This window comes from Taurulus bubalis, assembly GCF_910589615.1.
Source record: "Taurulus bubalis genome assembly, chromosome: 12".
Taxonomy (NCBI): domain Eukaryota; kingdom Metazoa; phylum Chordata; class Actinopteri; order Perciformes; family Cottidae; genus Taurulus; species Taurulus bubalis.
In genome coordinates, this window is record NC_136600.1 from 26780395 (window position 1) to 26795394 (window position 15000).

At 43.0% G+C, this 15000-nt stretch overlaps 1 protein-coding gene across 1 annotated transcript in view; it reads right to left on the bottom strand.

Annotated features, from left to right (window-relative positions):
* cpne4a (copine IVa) overlaps positions 1-15000 on the bottom strand; it is a gene marked incomplete at both ends in the record, with an annotated part of 40476 nt that overhangs the window by 12886 nt on the left and 12590 nt on the right. The window contains 6 exons of the mRNA XM_079228105.1: positions 706-792; positions 4985-5083; positions 8419-8508; positions 8608-8691; positions 11123-11197; positions 12219-12290. Of these exons, the coding sequence (XP_079084231.1) occupies positions 706-792; positions 4985-5083; positions 8419-8508; positions 8608-8691; positions 11123-11197; positions 12219-12290 (507 nt within the window). The remainder of the gene's footprint in view (positions 1-705; positions 793-4984; positions 5084-8418; positions 8509-8607; positions 8692-11122; positions 11198-12218; positions 12291-15000) is intronic.

Consider the following 15000-nt stretch of genomic DNA (forward strand, 5'->3'; position numbering starts at 1 on the left):
TGAGCGCTGTCTGGAGGATTCCCTTAACGCGTCAGGCCGCCGCCAGGCTTCAGTCACACCAGAAACCAGATATATACGTATATATATATATATATATATATATATATCCACATATATTATATACATATTTTATATATATAATATATGTATGACGCCTCGTCTTCTTCTGAGGAATGGAGCGTTAATGTCGATGGAACGAGATCCAGGAACGACTACGAGGTTTTATTGACTCTGAATATACTTTTACTACTCAGATGTACTACTCCATCTTTATGTGAAGACAAAAGGAGGAGGAGGAGGAGGAGGAGGAGGAGGAAAGGGGGAGGAGGAAGAGGTAGAGGAAGAGGAGATCCTGTGACAGAGCGGAGTCGTCTGCATATGGATGAGCTTCCTGTTCAGACGGTCCTTTTGCATTTTGTTTGTGAGCATTGTTGTTCCTCCGCGGTGAGAAGTGTTGGAGTGTCACGTCGTGTTCTCTCTTTGTTTGTTTGCTTTTCAGCAGCCGGTGAATATTAATGATATTAGTAATATTCTGGAGCCGATCCGAGGCGCCAACGCTCACATCGTCCTCCCCTCCCCTACAGTTTGACCTTTTGGGTTCGGCTCATTAACACAACAGTTTGGTGCGTAACACAAACCCCCGCAAAGTCTCAAAGGTCAGATTTCCCAGCAGCACCTGAACACACCGCGAGGGGCTCCGCTCACCTTGCACTGGTTCAGAATGACGATGCCAGAGTTCTTATAGTTCTTCTTCTTGACGCTGTATTTGGGGTTCAGGCACGGCCACTGCACCTGGAACATGAAGCATGTCATGTATTATGTTATTATAGTATTAGTATTACACTAAACGTATTCAAATGTGAAACCAACATGAAGAATAATGATAAACATACATGAGGGTTAGAGTCTAACAGACATGTTGAGGTCCAACACGCCTGTAGGGTTAGAGTCTAACAGTAGAGAATAAAACACACGCCTCTCTGCAGACGGACGCTTTGCTGCATTTTTACAAACTCTTCTCAAAACCTCAGTTTTCCGCCTGAGAGCCGCTCTCTGATGAGGCGACTAAGTAATAATGTAACCACACAATGCAACAAACACAACTAAGTAATAATGTAACCACACAATGCAACAAACACAACTAAGTAATAATGTAACCACACAATGCAACAAACACAACTAAGTAATAATGTAACCACACAATGCAACAAACACAACTAAGTAATAATGTAACCACACAATGCAACAAACACAACGCACCTACATTAATAAATAACACCCCGCCCATAGCGGCCTGTCTTCTTATCCAGCGTTCACACACATCCTGACCAATGATGTCCATGACTTTTACATGACTTTTCATTTTTACATGACTTTTCACCAAATTATCATGACTTTTTAACAAATGTATGTGACTTTTTCAAGACTTTAAAAAAAAATCATTACTTTTCACATAAAATTCATGACTTCACAAAAATGTCATGACTTTAACCCAAATGTCATAACCAAACATTTAGTGAAGTCTGGGTGTAAACAGTAAAAAGTGAGTAAATGTAGTATTTAAACTAACAATGAGAACACAAAGCATACAGTAAACCTTAAATGACACAAACGAATGAGACAATAGTTTGATTAAAAGAATAAACATTTATATAGATGCCTGTATGGATGCCTGCTTATATTTTGAGTCTTTCTTTTAAAAGCATATTCATTATTTCAAACTCAGCGTAAATGAACGACATGAACACATGAATATAACATATTTACATGACTTTTACTGAACTTTGGGATTATTTGGGGGGAATCATTCGCGTCCCTACATGGACTTTGCAAGCGATCGACTCGCGCGTCGAATCCGCAGCACGTTAGCTGTGAGCGCAGCATCCTGTAACGCTGCGTCACCGCGACGGTAAACTCTCTGAAACGGGGCGTTCGTTTCCTCTGAAGACGGAAAGCTTCCAGCGGAACATCAGGCAGGAACGCTGCTCCTTCATTGGCTGCTGTGTCGCTCAGCCTTGGTCCGATAAACCCAGAGGAACAGGAACAGCCTCTCTGTCCCGGCAGCGTCTGCTCCCAATGCAGAAAGATCTGCATTCAACGTGTCGGCGGTTCAATGCTAGCATTGTTTGTGCCTGTCTGGCTGCGGTGACCTGGATGCCAGCAGAGAGGACCAATCCTGAACCTGAGCTCCCAATGCTGGAGACAAACCGGTGAAGCGTGAGGAAACATGCCAGAGACCTGCGTGGAATATGAATATGAATATGAATATGATGAGATGTTACTGCAACAGCTGACGGATGAATGTTTACAGACACAGAGAGAGCAAATCAACTCCAACCAGCTGCTGCTGCCAGGCAGGTGTGTGTGTGTGTGTGTGTGTGTGTGTGTGTGTGTGTGTGTGTGTGTGTGTGTGTGTGTGTGTGTACATGATTCTGTGTAGCAGCAGGTTTGTGTTTATTCTCTGTCTCTGCCAGACAGATAACAAACAGCTGTTTGATGTCGATGCTCATGACAGGAAACAGATGTCTCAGGCGATTTCAAAATAAAAGCATCCAGCAGCTGATCTCTGATCAGTTCCTCCTGAAGCCGATAGAAGACGAAGATTCAGGAAGAAGAGGAGGAAGAGGAAGGGAGAGCTCCCGGGAGGCTTTGGGTTTAGAGCAGACTGTCAGCTGAGGAAGGAGGCCAATAAATACAACCAGAACAGAAGAAGAAGAAGAAGAAGAAGAAGAAGAAGAAGAAGAAGAAGAAGAAGAAGAAGAAGAAGAAGAAGAAGAAGAAGAAGGTCGTTGCAATTTTAGTTTTTGACTTTTGACGTTTAGTTTTTTGGTCATCCCCTCCTCCAACAGTAACTTGGTTCTGGTCATCCTCCATCTTGGTTTTTGACCGTCTCATAAAAAACTTCTAAACACGACAGAATCCCCGAACTTCGAGCCTCGCCCGGTTTCATGTGGACGAGCCTCGGCCCACAGGAGCGCCGGATGAAACCAGGAAACAAGCCCTGACTTCCCCCAGAGGCCAAGAGGAACGCAGAGAGGAACGCAGCGAGGAACGCAGAGAGGAACGCAGCGAGGAACGCAGAGAGGAACGCAGAGAGGAACGCAGAGAGGAACGCAGAGAGGAACGCAGAGAGGAACGCAGAGAGGAACGCAGCGTGACGGTGGAACCTGAACAGGAGATTTGTTGAGAAAAAGAAAGCAGATCTGTTTTTCTGTGCTCTCGTCTCACGGAGGGTTTGGAGACGATCCATCTCCCCGTCCTGAACTGACAGAACGATGCAGGACGCATTCATCACATCGCTTCATGTTGGAATACTTCCAGTGAAGGAGGATCATTACAGAGAAAACATTCCCGGGTAATGAGACGGCTGAGCGGCTCATGGTTAGTGTGATGTCTGCAGGCGGCGAGCAGAGAGAAACACACACAACACGAGCGCCGTTAGCCAAGCGCTTTAATTAGCGTCCAACAGCCCTCCGTCTCGGCGTCTTCATTAGCCGCCTCCGTCTCCGCCGTCGCGGATAATTACGCCGTCTGTCGACATAAACTGTCCGGCCCTGAAGGTGCACTTTAGAGGGCGTCACGCCGCTAATTGACGTATTCATGGGGTCCCGGGGCTGCGGGGCCTAACGGAGATCAGGGCCTTTCTTCTTTGAGCCTCCCGGGGTTAGCGCCTGCTGCTAACTGTGGCCTGCAGACGCTTTAGCCACGCGGCTAAACGGAAGCTAACGCCGGTCAAACGGTCACTGTGGAGGAACGCTGTTCTGTTTATCAACCGGAGAACAGGAAGTGAGGAGGAGGGACGCAGAGACGCCGTATGCTGTCAATCATCTTGTAGCCCCGCCCTAAAGCAATGCATCTCATCTCATCTCAACTCATCTCATCATATCTCATCTCATCATATCTCATCTCACCTCATCATATCTCATCTCATCATATCTCATCTCATCTCATCATATCTCATCTCATCATATCTCATCTCATCATATCTCATCTCATCTCACCTCATCATATCTCATCTCATCATATCTCATCATATCTCATCTCACCTCATCATATCTCATTATATCTCATCTCATCATATCTCATCTCATCATATCTCATCTCATCTCACCTCATCATATCTCATCATATCTCATCTCATCATATCTCATCTAATCTCATCTAATCATATCTCATCTCATCTCATTTCATCTCATCTCATCATATCTCATCTCATCATATCTCATCTCATCATATCATATCTCATTATATCTCATCTGATCATATCTCATCTCATCATATCTCATCTCATCTCACCTCATCATATCTCATCTCATCATATCTCATCTCATCATATCATATCTCATTATATCTCATCTGATCATATCTCATCATATCTCATCTCATCTCACCTCATCATATCTCATCTCATCATATCTCATCTCATCATATCATATCTCATTATATCTCATCTCATCATATCTCATCTCATCATATCTCATCATATCTCATCATAGCACATCTCATCTCATCATATCTCATCATATCTAATTATATCTCATCTCATCATATCTCATCTCATCTCATCATATCTCATCATAGCACATCTCATCTCATCATATCTAATCATATCTCATCTCATCATATCTCATCTCACCTCATCATATCTCATCTCACCTCATCATATCTCATCTCACCTCATCACATCTCACCTCATCATATCATATCTCATCTCACCTCATCATACCTCATCATATCTCATCATATCTCATCTCACCTCATCATATCTCATCTCACCTCATCATATCTCATCTCACCTCATCATATCTCATCTCACCTCATCATATCTCATCTCATCTCATCACATCTCATCTCACCTCATCATATCTCATCTCACCTCATCATATCTCATCTCATCATATCATATCTCACCACATCTCAATGAGACAGCCTGAGAGGTTGATGACTGAACCCATGACTGAAAAGTTAAAGTCGTGTCTCCTACCTGCCGCCCATCGATGGCTCCCCTCATCTCTTTGAACGAGGCCTCGAACTCTCCGATGTAGTCGTGCTTCCCGTTGGAGTCCCAGTCCCAGACTGTGCACTGGGTGGACACAAAAACAGAGACGCCTCAGTGGACAGCTGAATTATGAACTGAATAAAAACCTGTGACACATTGGAACCATCAGAGCAGAGAAGTGTGTTTGCAGGCCTGATCCTTCATCACACTCTGGTTTATGTAATCATCATTCAGGCTCATTAGTCAGAGTTTTGTTTCTAATTCAATATTTGTTTTTGCTGATGAAGGTCACGAGTCTGTTCACTAAAATAAATCATCTCTCTGTTCAATAGTTTGGAGGAAATTAATGAGATTTTACAGGCGACTGAAAGTCTAATTTGTTTGTATTTGTTGGTCAGTTAGATAGCAAGTCCTATTCTGCTGCTACAGAGCTTCAGTGAGTCCGGTGCTTATGATCCATCTTCAAGAACACATGTTCTTCAGTTCAGACGAGAACTCAACGCTGTACGGAGCAACTGAAAGAGACAAAGATCTTCGGAGCAACAGATGAGAAAGAAGAGAAGAAATCAGCGTCATTGGTGAAAGAAACAGGAAGTTTAGATTCAAACAGGAACAGCTTCCTGTCTCCACGTCGAGAGTTTCACAATAAAAGCATTCCAAAACAAGCTGGAATTATCTTCATCGAAGCTCTTCTTCAGACTTCACAAACAGAAGGTTAGTCTGTTGGAATATCATCCGATGACTGAAGCATGACGCAGATGGGCAATAAGAGTTGTTACCCAACATGCAACTCTCAGCAACCGAGTTGGATTTCATCCGTCATATAATCGAGAAATATTATCGGAAACGTTTGTGTTTCTTCTTCTGACAGAACCTTCGGTCTTTCCAACATAAATAATAAAATGTGTCAAGTTTCTTCTGGTTTGTATCATGTGAACTATTACACATTCAAATAACACAAAACCACAACCAAGAATGAAGACACACAAGAATAAAGGTCTTGCTGGACCCTCCGTCCTCCCAGTGGAACCAGTGAGTGGCACTGGGACCAGGAAGGGAATAAATCAGACCATCGCTGAATCGCTGAAGGTTTGACGGTTCATGAAAAATAGATCGGAGGAGGAGAAGAAGAACCCTGATGGTCTCAGAGCGAAAGAAGAGGATCACCATCTCATGAATTTACAGAGCGGACACACACACAGACACACACACACACCCTCACATAATCACACACACACACACATTCACACACTCTCACATTATCTCACACACACACTCTAACACTCTCACACACTCTCTCTCTCCCTCACACACACTCATGCTCCAGTTCTCATTTCAGTTTGGTGGTTTTATACTTTCCTATATTCATGCAGGAGTTTCAGTGAGCAAGTGTTCCATGTACTGTGTGTGTGTGTCATAAATTCCAATATGTAAATATATCTCCTTTATATGCCCATATATTATAGAACGCTGTGTGGAGCAGTTGACATGTATATATAACATAATCATAGATGTGTTTGTGACGAGAGTCATTCATGACGTTCACAAGATGTCTCATTCACGAGATGTCTCGTTCCTGAGACGGACAGAGGGACGATCCAAAGACCTGGTGAAGAAGACTCCTGGTGAAGGAAACTTTTGGTGAAGGAGACTTCCAGTAAAGAAGACTTCTGGTAAAGAAGACTCCTGGTGAAGAAGACTCCTGGTGAAGGAGACTTCTGGTGAAGAAGACTGCTGGTGAAGAAGACTCCTGGTGAAGAAGACTCCTGGTGAAGGAGACTTCTGGTGAAGGAGACTTCTGGTGAAGAAGACTGCTGGTGAAGAAGACTCCTGGTGAAGAAGACTCCTGGTGAAGGAGACTTCTGGTGAAGAAGACTGCTGGTGAAGTAGACTCCTGGTGAAGAAGACTCCTGGTGAAGAAGACTCCTAGTGAAGAAGACTTCTGGTGAAGAAGACTTCTGATGAAGGAGACTTCCAGTAAAGAAGACTTCTGGTGAAGAAGACTCCTAGTGAAGAAGACTTCTGGTGAAGAAGACTTCTGATGAAGGATACTTCCAGTAAAGAAGACTCCTGGTGAAGAAGACTCCTAGTGAAGAAGACTTCTGATGAAGGAGACTTCCAGTAAAGAAGACTTCTGGTGAAGAAGACTCCTAGTGAAGAAGACTTCTGGTGAAGAAGACTCCTGGTGAAGAATACTTCTTGTGAAGAAGACTCCTGGTGAAGGAGACTCCTCGTGAAGAAGACTTCTTGTGACGAAGACTCCTGGTGAAGAAGACTTCTCGTGAAGAAGACTTCTGATGAAGGAGACTTCTGGTGAAGGAGACTCCTAGTGAAGGAGACTCCTAGTGAAGAAGACTTCTGGTGAAGAAGACTTCTGGTGAAGAAGAGGTGATGTATGAGTTGTCTCACCTCTCAAGGTAAAAAGTGGTATGAAAGAGAGAAGGACCAGAAAAAGAAGAAGAAGGAGGAAGAGGAGGAGGAAGAGGAGGTGTTATGAATGTTGTTTCTCTCTTGTTAATGTCAACAGGAATCAAGTGGGCGAGCGAGCCAATTAGAGAGAGAGAGAGTTATTCTATGAATATATTAATCTGAGTGATGTCATAACTGTGTGTCCTCATTAAACTGAATGTGACAACGAAAAACCTCTTCTCCCCCCTTGCTCTTCCTCCCCCTCTCCTCCTCTTCTCCTTTCTTCCCCCCCCTCCCTCTCCCCCTCCCCCTCCCCCTCCTCTTCCTCTCCTTCCTCCTCCCCCACCCCTCCCTCCCCCTCCTCTTCCTCACATATTAAGGTTTAAATCCTCTCAGTGTTTCTACCTGAGCTCCTCAGAGACTTTTAATGAGCTGTCAGAATCACAACTTCATTCTTTCGGCTCGGAGGGAAATAATTTGGAGTAAATTATCGGCTCGGACAGTTTCCTCTGAAATCCTGAAGAAGCACCAGAGAGCTGACGTCTCCTGTTCAGGTTTATATATTCATATTTATATTTATAAGAGCAGACTCTCAGCGAGGTGCAGAACTCTGAGGACCAGCTGGACGTCATCCAGGCGTCGCCGGCTGGCTTTAGAAGCGTTTTGACCGCCGCCATCTTGTTTTCCTGGCCGGCAGTCAGAAGGTCCACAGAGACGGATCCAGAGCAGCAGCTTCATCATCATTAACTACTTCCTGTCGCACCGGAGCAGCCAGGTGCTGCTCAACTGGAACGCACCTGGCTGGGAGGTCACTGGCTTTACGTTGATCAAACGGACTCAAGAGAGAAGAAGAAGAAGAAGAAGAAGAAGAAGAAGAAGAAGAAGAAGAAGAAGAAGAAGAAGAAGAAGAAGAGGCCGAACAACCGAGTCTTCAGAGATCCTGAACGCCTCAAAGAGTGTGTGTGTGTGTGTGTGTGTGTGTGTGTGTGTGTGTGTGTGTGTGTGTGTACCTGCAGCTTGCGCTCGTGGTCTCCGCTGCAGAGCGAGTTCAGAGAGACTTTGAAGGTTTTCCACACCGGGTTCAGGTTGTTCATCACCGTCTGAGAGGAGAAGTCGTTAAGAAACGATTTCAGGAGACGGCTGAGCGTCTCTGTTGTGTATGTGTGTGTGTGTGTGTGTGTGTGTGTGTGTGTGTGGACCTCCGTCCTGTAGACCAGCTGCATCGTGGCGTCGTCATTCACTCTGTAGATCTCCAGAAACGGATCAGATTTAGTGAAGAAGTCCTGTGAACACAAACAGTATTGTTATTGTTTTAATAAAAACAAACAAACACTTTACAACATGTTTACGGCAGCAGAAAGTTATTATATATAGATATTTATATATATATATATATATATATATATATATATATATATATATATATATATATATATATATATATAATATATATATTTAACTGGTTAACAGTGTTTGATGGAGCTCAGTCAGGAATGACACATTACATAAAGCAGGATTAAAGAAATACATAATTATATTTCACTTTAGAATCATGATAAATAATATAATTAGTTTAATTTATTCATTTTTACAGTACTGTGTTTGTTACTTTGTAGCTTTTTGAGCACGTGAGGCTCATCACGTCTCCATGTGACAGCTGGTTCCATAGCTGCTGGTCAGTCTGACCACGAGCATGCTGGGACATTTACTATAAGCATTGTATCTTCAAACAGATAGGAGTTGAATTGAAAAAGAGAAACAAAATGACTGCAAAAAGACAAAAAGACAACTACAAAGAGACACAAAACGAGACAAAAGGACCACAAAGAGACAAAAGGACTACAAAGAGACAAAAGGACTACAATGAGATAAAACGACTACAAAGAGACAAAACGACTACAAAGAGATAAAACGACTACAAAGAGACAATACGACCAAACAACCACAAAGAGACAAAAGGACCACAAAGAGACAAAACAACTACAAAGAGACAAAACGACCACAAAGAGACAAAACAACTACAAAGAGACAAAACGACTACAAAGAGATAAAACGACTACAAAGAGACAAAACGACCACAAAGAGACAAAACAACTACAAAGAGACAAAACGACTACAAAGAGATAAAACGACTACAAAGAGACAAAACGACCACAAAGAGACAAAACAACCACAAAGAGACAAAACGACCACAAAGAGACAAAACGACTACAAAGAGACAAAACGACCACAAAGAGACAAAACGACCACAAAGAGACAAAACGACTACAAAGAGATAAAACGACTACAAAGAGACAAAACGACTACAAAGAGACAAAACGACCACAAAGAGACAAAACGACCACAAAGAGACAAAACGACTACAAAGAGACAAAACAACCACAAAGAGATAAAACGACTACAAAGAGATAAAACGACTACAAAGAGACAAAATGACTACAAAGAGACAAAACGACTACAAAGAGACAAAACGACCACAAAGAGACAAAACGACCACAAAGAGACAAAACAACCACAAAGAGATAAAACGACTACAAAGAGATAAAACGACTACAAAGAGACAAAATGACCACAAAGAGATAAAACGACTACAAAGAGATAGAACGACTACAAAGAGATAGAACGACTACAAAGAGATAAAACGACTACAAAGAGACAAAATGACTACAAAGAGACAAAAGGACTATAAAGAGATAAAAAAGACTACAAAGAGACAAAACAACCACAAAGAGATAAAACGACTACAAAGAGATAAAACGACTACAAAGAGACAAAAGGACTACAAAGAGATAAAAAAGACTACAAAGAGACAAAACAACCACAAAGAGATAAAACGACTACAAAGAGATAAAACGACTACAAAGAGACAAAAGGACTACAAAGAGATAAAACGACTACAAAGAGACACAAAACGACCACAAAGAGACAAAACGACCACAAAGAGATAAAACGACTACAAAGAGACAAAAGGACTACAAAGAGACAAAAGGACTACAAAGAGATAAAACGACTACAAAGAGACACAAAACGACCACAAAGAGACAAAAGGACTACAAAGAGATAAAACGACTACAAAGAGACAAAAGGACTACAAAGAGATAAAACGACTACAAAGAGACACAAAACGACCACAAAGAGACACAAAACGACCACAAAGAGACAAAACGACCACAAAGAGATAAAACGACTACAAAGAGACAAAAGGACTACAAAGAGACAAAACGACCACAAAGAGATAAAACGACTACAAAGAGACAAAAGGACTACAAAGAGATAAAACGACTACAAAGAGACACAAAACGACCACAAAGAGACACAAAACGACCACAAAGAGACAAAACGACCACAAAGAGATAAAACAACTACAAAGAGACACAAAGCGACTACAAAGAGACAAAACGACTACAAAGAGACAAAACGACCACAAAGAGATAAAACGACTACAAAGAGACACAAAACGACTACAAAGAGACAAAACAACCACAAAGAGACAGAAAGACTACAAAGAGACACAAAACGACCACAAAGAGACAAAACGGAGCTGGTGAGGTCGTTTCTCCACTTTGAGTTTCCAAACTGTTTGTTGCTCGTTGACTAAACTCTTGAACCCAGAAAGACACAAAGAGTCTGACTGAAGCTTTAGGTGAAACGTGAGTTGACCCACTGGATGTCTAACGCACACACACACACACACACACACACACACACACACACCTTGTCGTCCAGCTTCCTGGCGCTGAAGGACAGCTCGATGTAGTCGTCGTTCCCCGTCAGCTCCTCTGCTGAGATCTGCAGACAAACCAGGAAAATAAGAATGAATTAATACTCTTTTATTTTATTAACAAAAGAAAACTAAGAACTAAGAGCCAATGAAACACAGTGAAACAGATCAGAATCATCAGCAGCTTCTTCTGTTTTCCCTGAAGCATCAACACATCCACGTGAGAGAAGATGGATGATGTGAAAAGTGAAACACATTCATATCAGATGAAAGAGAATGAAGATGAAGATGAAGATGAAGATATCCGTCTGTGTTCTTCTCTAACGGGAGGAGAGACATCTGGTTTATCACAGGAGACCACCGTGAAACAACAGGACATGACTGAGGGAGAAGGAAGGAAAGATATAAGAAGTGAACGAGGAAGGAAGGAAGAAGGAAATAAAGAAGGAAATTAAATATATAGGAAATAAAAGAGGCAGGAAGGAATAAGGAAACAAAGAAGGAAGTGAAAGATATAGGAAGTGAACGAGGAAGGAAGAAGTATTCCTCACTCTCTGATCTCAGATCTGTAACCTTCTCTTATCTTTCAACAACAACGAGCTGCAGCTGGTTTAGGATCAGTTTAGATCAGCTGAACCAGGATCAGGTCTCCTGCTGGCTGACTTCACTGATCTGGGATCAGTTTCAACCTTCAGTTTCTGCATAAATACGAAAATAATGAAGCAAAGATCTGAAGAAACGACGACCTTCAACATGAAAGAAGGAAAGAAAAGATAAAAGGCTTAAGGAAAGGAAGGAAGGAGCAATGGAGAAGAAATAATTAAGGAATGAAAGGAGAGAGAAGGAGGGGAAGAGAAGGGATAGAGGGTAGAACACAAAAGAGAGAGGAAAGTAGACAAGGGAACGAAAGAAGGAATAACAAAGATGGCCGAAAGGACAAACGTCACAATGACTATTTCCTTTTCTCATGTTTAGTCTGGTCCTCCACACTCAGTGATAATGAAGAGGTGATGAAGAAGAGGTGATGAAGAAGAGGTGGTGAAGAAGAGGAGGTGATGAAGAAGAGGTGATGAAGAAGAAGATGCTCACCGTGATGATGGCTTTCCCCACATTGCCTCCAGGTCTGAGTAGAGCTTTACACAGTTTCCTCTGAGAGATGATCTGAAGACAAAGAAGTTTTAATACACAAATATTCATCTTTATTAAACATAACTAAGTATTAATCATCTTTATTAGACATAACTAAGTATTAATCATATTTATTAAACATAACTAAGTATTAATCATCTTTATTAGACATAACTAAGTATTAATCATATTTATTAAACATAACTAAGTATTAATCATCTTTATTAAACATAACTAAGTATTAATCATATTTATTAAACATAACTAAGTATTAATCATCTTTATTAAACATAACTAAGTATTAATCATATTTATTAAACATAACTAAGTATTAATCATCTTTATTAGACATAACTAAGTATTAATCATATGTATTAAACATAACTAAGTATTAATCATCTTTATTAAACATAACTAAGTATTAATCATCTTTATTAAACATAACTAAGTATTAATTGTCTTTATTAAACATAACTAAGTATTCATCATCTTTATTAAACATAACTAAGTATTAATCGTCTTTATTAAACATAACTAACATTGGAGTCGTAACCTCTATTGTGCTCAGGCGCTATGAAACAGAAGCAGCTCCCGTGGCCTCTTGAGCAGAATCCTGCGTCGGCCATCTGGCCGGTGGAGGAGCTGGCAGAGACGAAGACGAGGAGATGAGGAGGAAGAGGAGGAGGAGGAAGAAGAGGAAGAGGCTTTTCCTGAATCTCTGAAACCTGATTGTTTCATCACAGACTGCAGACAGCAGATGGAGGAAAAGACTCCGGATGGTTTCCGTTTCCTCGGCTTTCATCTTTTTATTCTCTGGGCCACGAGGCTGAAGGAGAAGCCGTGAGCCGGTGTCCTCGATAAGTCCGCCGCTGAAAATAGTCCCCCGACGATGGACTATATTTAAAGGGGCCAGTTCGTTTGATGAAAACTTCACATGTTTGAAGAGATAACTGAGAAAATTTACTTAAAGGGCCAGTGTGTGATGTTTATGTTTACTTAAAGGGCCAGTGTGTGATGTTTATGTTTATTTAAAGGGCCAGTGTGTGGCGTTTATGTTCACTTAAAGGGCCAGTGTTTGGTGTTTATGTTTACTTAAAGGAACAGTGTGTGGTGTTTATGTTTACTTAAAGGGCCAGTGTGTGGTGTTTATGTTTACTTAAAGGGCCAATGTGTGAGATTCAGGGGGATTTATTGGAAGCAATGTAATATTCATAATAATGTTTTCTTTAATGTATAAACACCTGAAACAGAGTTGTTGTTTCTCGTTGTTTCAGGGGTTCCAGGTATCTGTTATGTGGTGGTAGCAATTAGATCCACGTAATCATGAACAAGGAATTATTATGAATATATTATGGTACGGATGACCTGAGAGCAACGGTTCCTCACATAACGGTTTGTCCTCATCTTTTGTTCCTTTTCCGACAAAAGTCCAGCAACACCTGTCAATGTCAATGTGGTCCTTTCAAAATAAACTTCAGGGAAACCCGATTGGGTTCAGGCATCAAATTACTAAATATAACACTAAGATGAACACGCTGCGTCTCCAGGAGGATTAATCATCTTAGTGTTGAGCGTAAACATGAGAATTGGTGAGATAATAATAAATATTTAAAATAAAAGTGATGCTTCTCTACAACAACACTTTGTCCTCGAGCCGCTGCTGAAGAACACGTGAGCTGAAGGAGCTGAAAGAGCTGGAGGAGCTGGAGGAGCTGGAGGAGGTAGAGGAGCTGGAGGAGCTGGAGGAGGTAGAGGAGGTAGAGGAGCTGGAGGAGCTGGAGGAGCTGGAGGAGCTGGAGGAGCTGGAGGAGGTAGAGGAGCTGGAAGAGCTGGAGGAGGTAGAGGAGGTAGAGGAGCTGGAGGAGCTGGAGGAGGTAGAGGAGCTGGAGGAGCTGGAGGAGGTAGAGGAGGTAGAGGAGCTGGAGGAGGTAGAGGAGCTGGAGGAGCTGGAGGAGCTGGAGGAGGTAGAGGAGCTGGAGGAGCTGGAGGAGCTGGAGGAGGTAGAGGAGCTGGAGGAGCTGGAGGAGGTAGAGGAGGTAGAGGAGCTGGAGGAGGTAGAGGAGCTGGAGGAGCTGGAGGAGCTGGAGGAGGTAGAGGAGCTGGAGGAGCTGGAGGAGGTAGAGGAGCTGGAGGAGCTGGAGGAGCTGGGGGAGCTGGAGGAGGTAGAGGAGCTGGAGGAGCTGGAGGAGCTGGAGGAGGTAGAGGAGCTGGAGGAGCTGGAGGAGGTAGAGGAGGTAGAGTAGCTGGAGGAGGTAGAGGAGCTGGAGGAGCTGGGGGAGCTGGAGGAGGTAGAGGAGCTGGAGGAGCTGGAGGAGGTAGAGGAGCTGGAGGAGCTGGAGGAGGTAGAGGAGGTAGAGGAGCTGGAGGAGGTAGAGGAGCTGGAGGAGCTGGAGGAGGTAGAGGATCTGGAGGAGCTGGAGGAGGTAGATGAGCTGGAGGAGCTGGAGGAGCTGGAGGAGGTAGAGGAGCTGGAGGAGCTGGAGGAGGTAGAGGAGCTGGAGGAGCTGGAGGAGGTAGAGGAGCTGGAGGAGCTGGAGGAGCTGGAGGAGGTAGAGGAGCTGGAGGAGCTGGAGGAGCTGGAGGAGGTAGAGGAGGTAGAGGAGCTGGAGGAGCTGGAGGAGGTAGAGGAGGTAGAGGAGCTGGAGGAGCTGGATGAGCTGAAAGAGCTGGAGGAGCTGGAGGAGGTAGAGGAGCTGGAGGAGCTGAAGGAGCTGAAAGAGCTGGAGGAGCTGGAGGAGGTAGA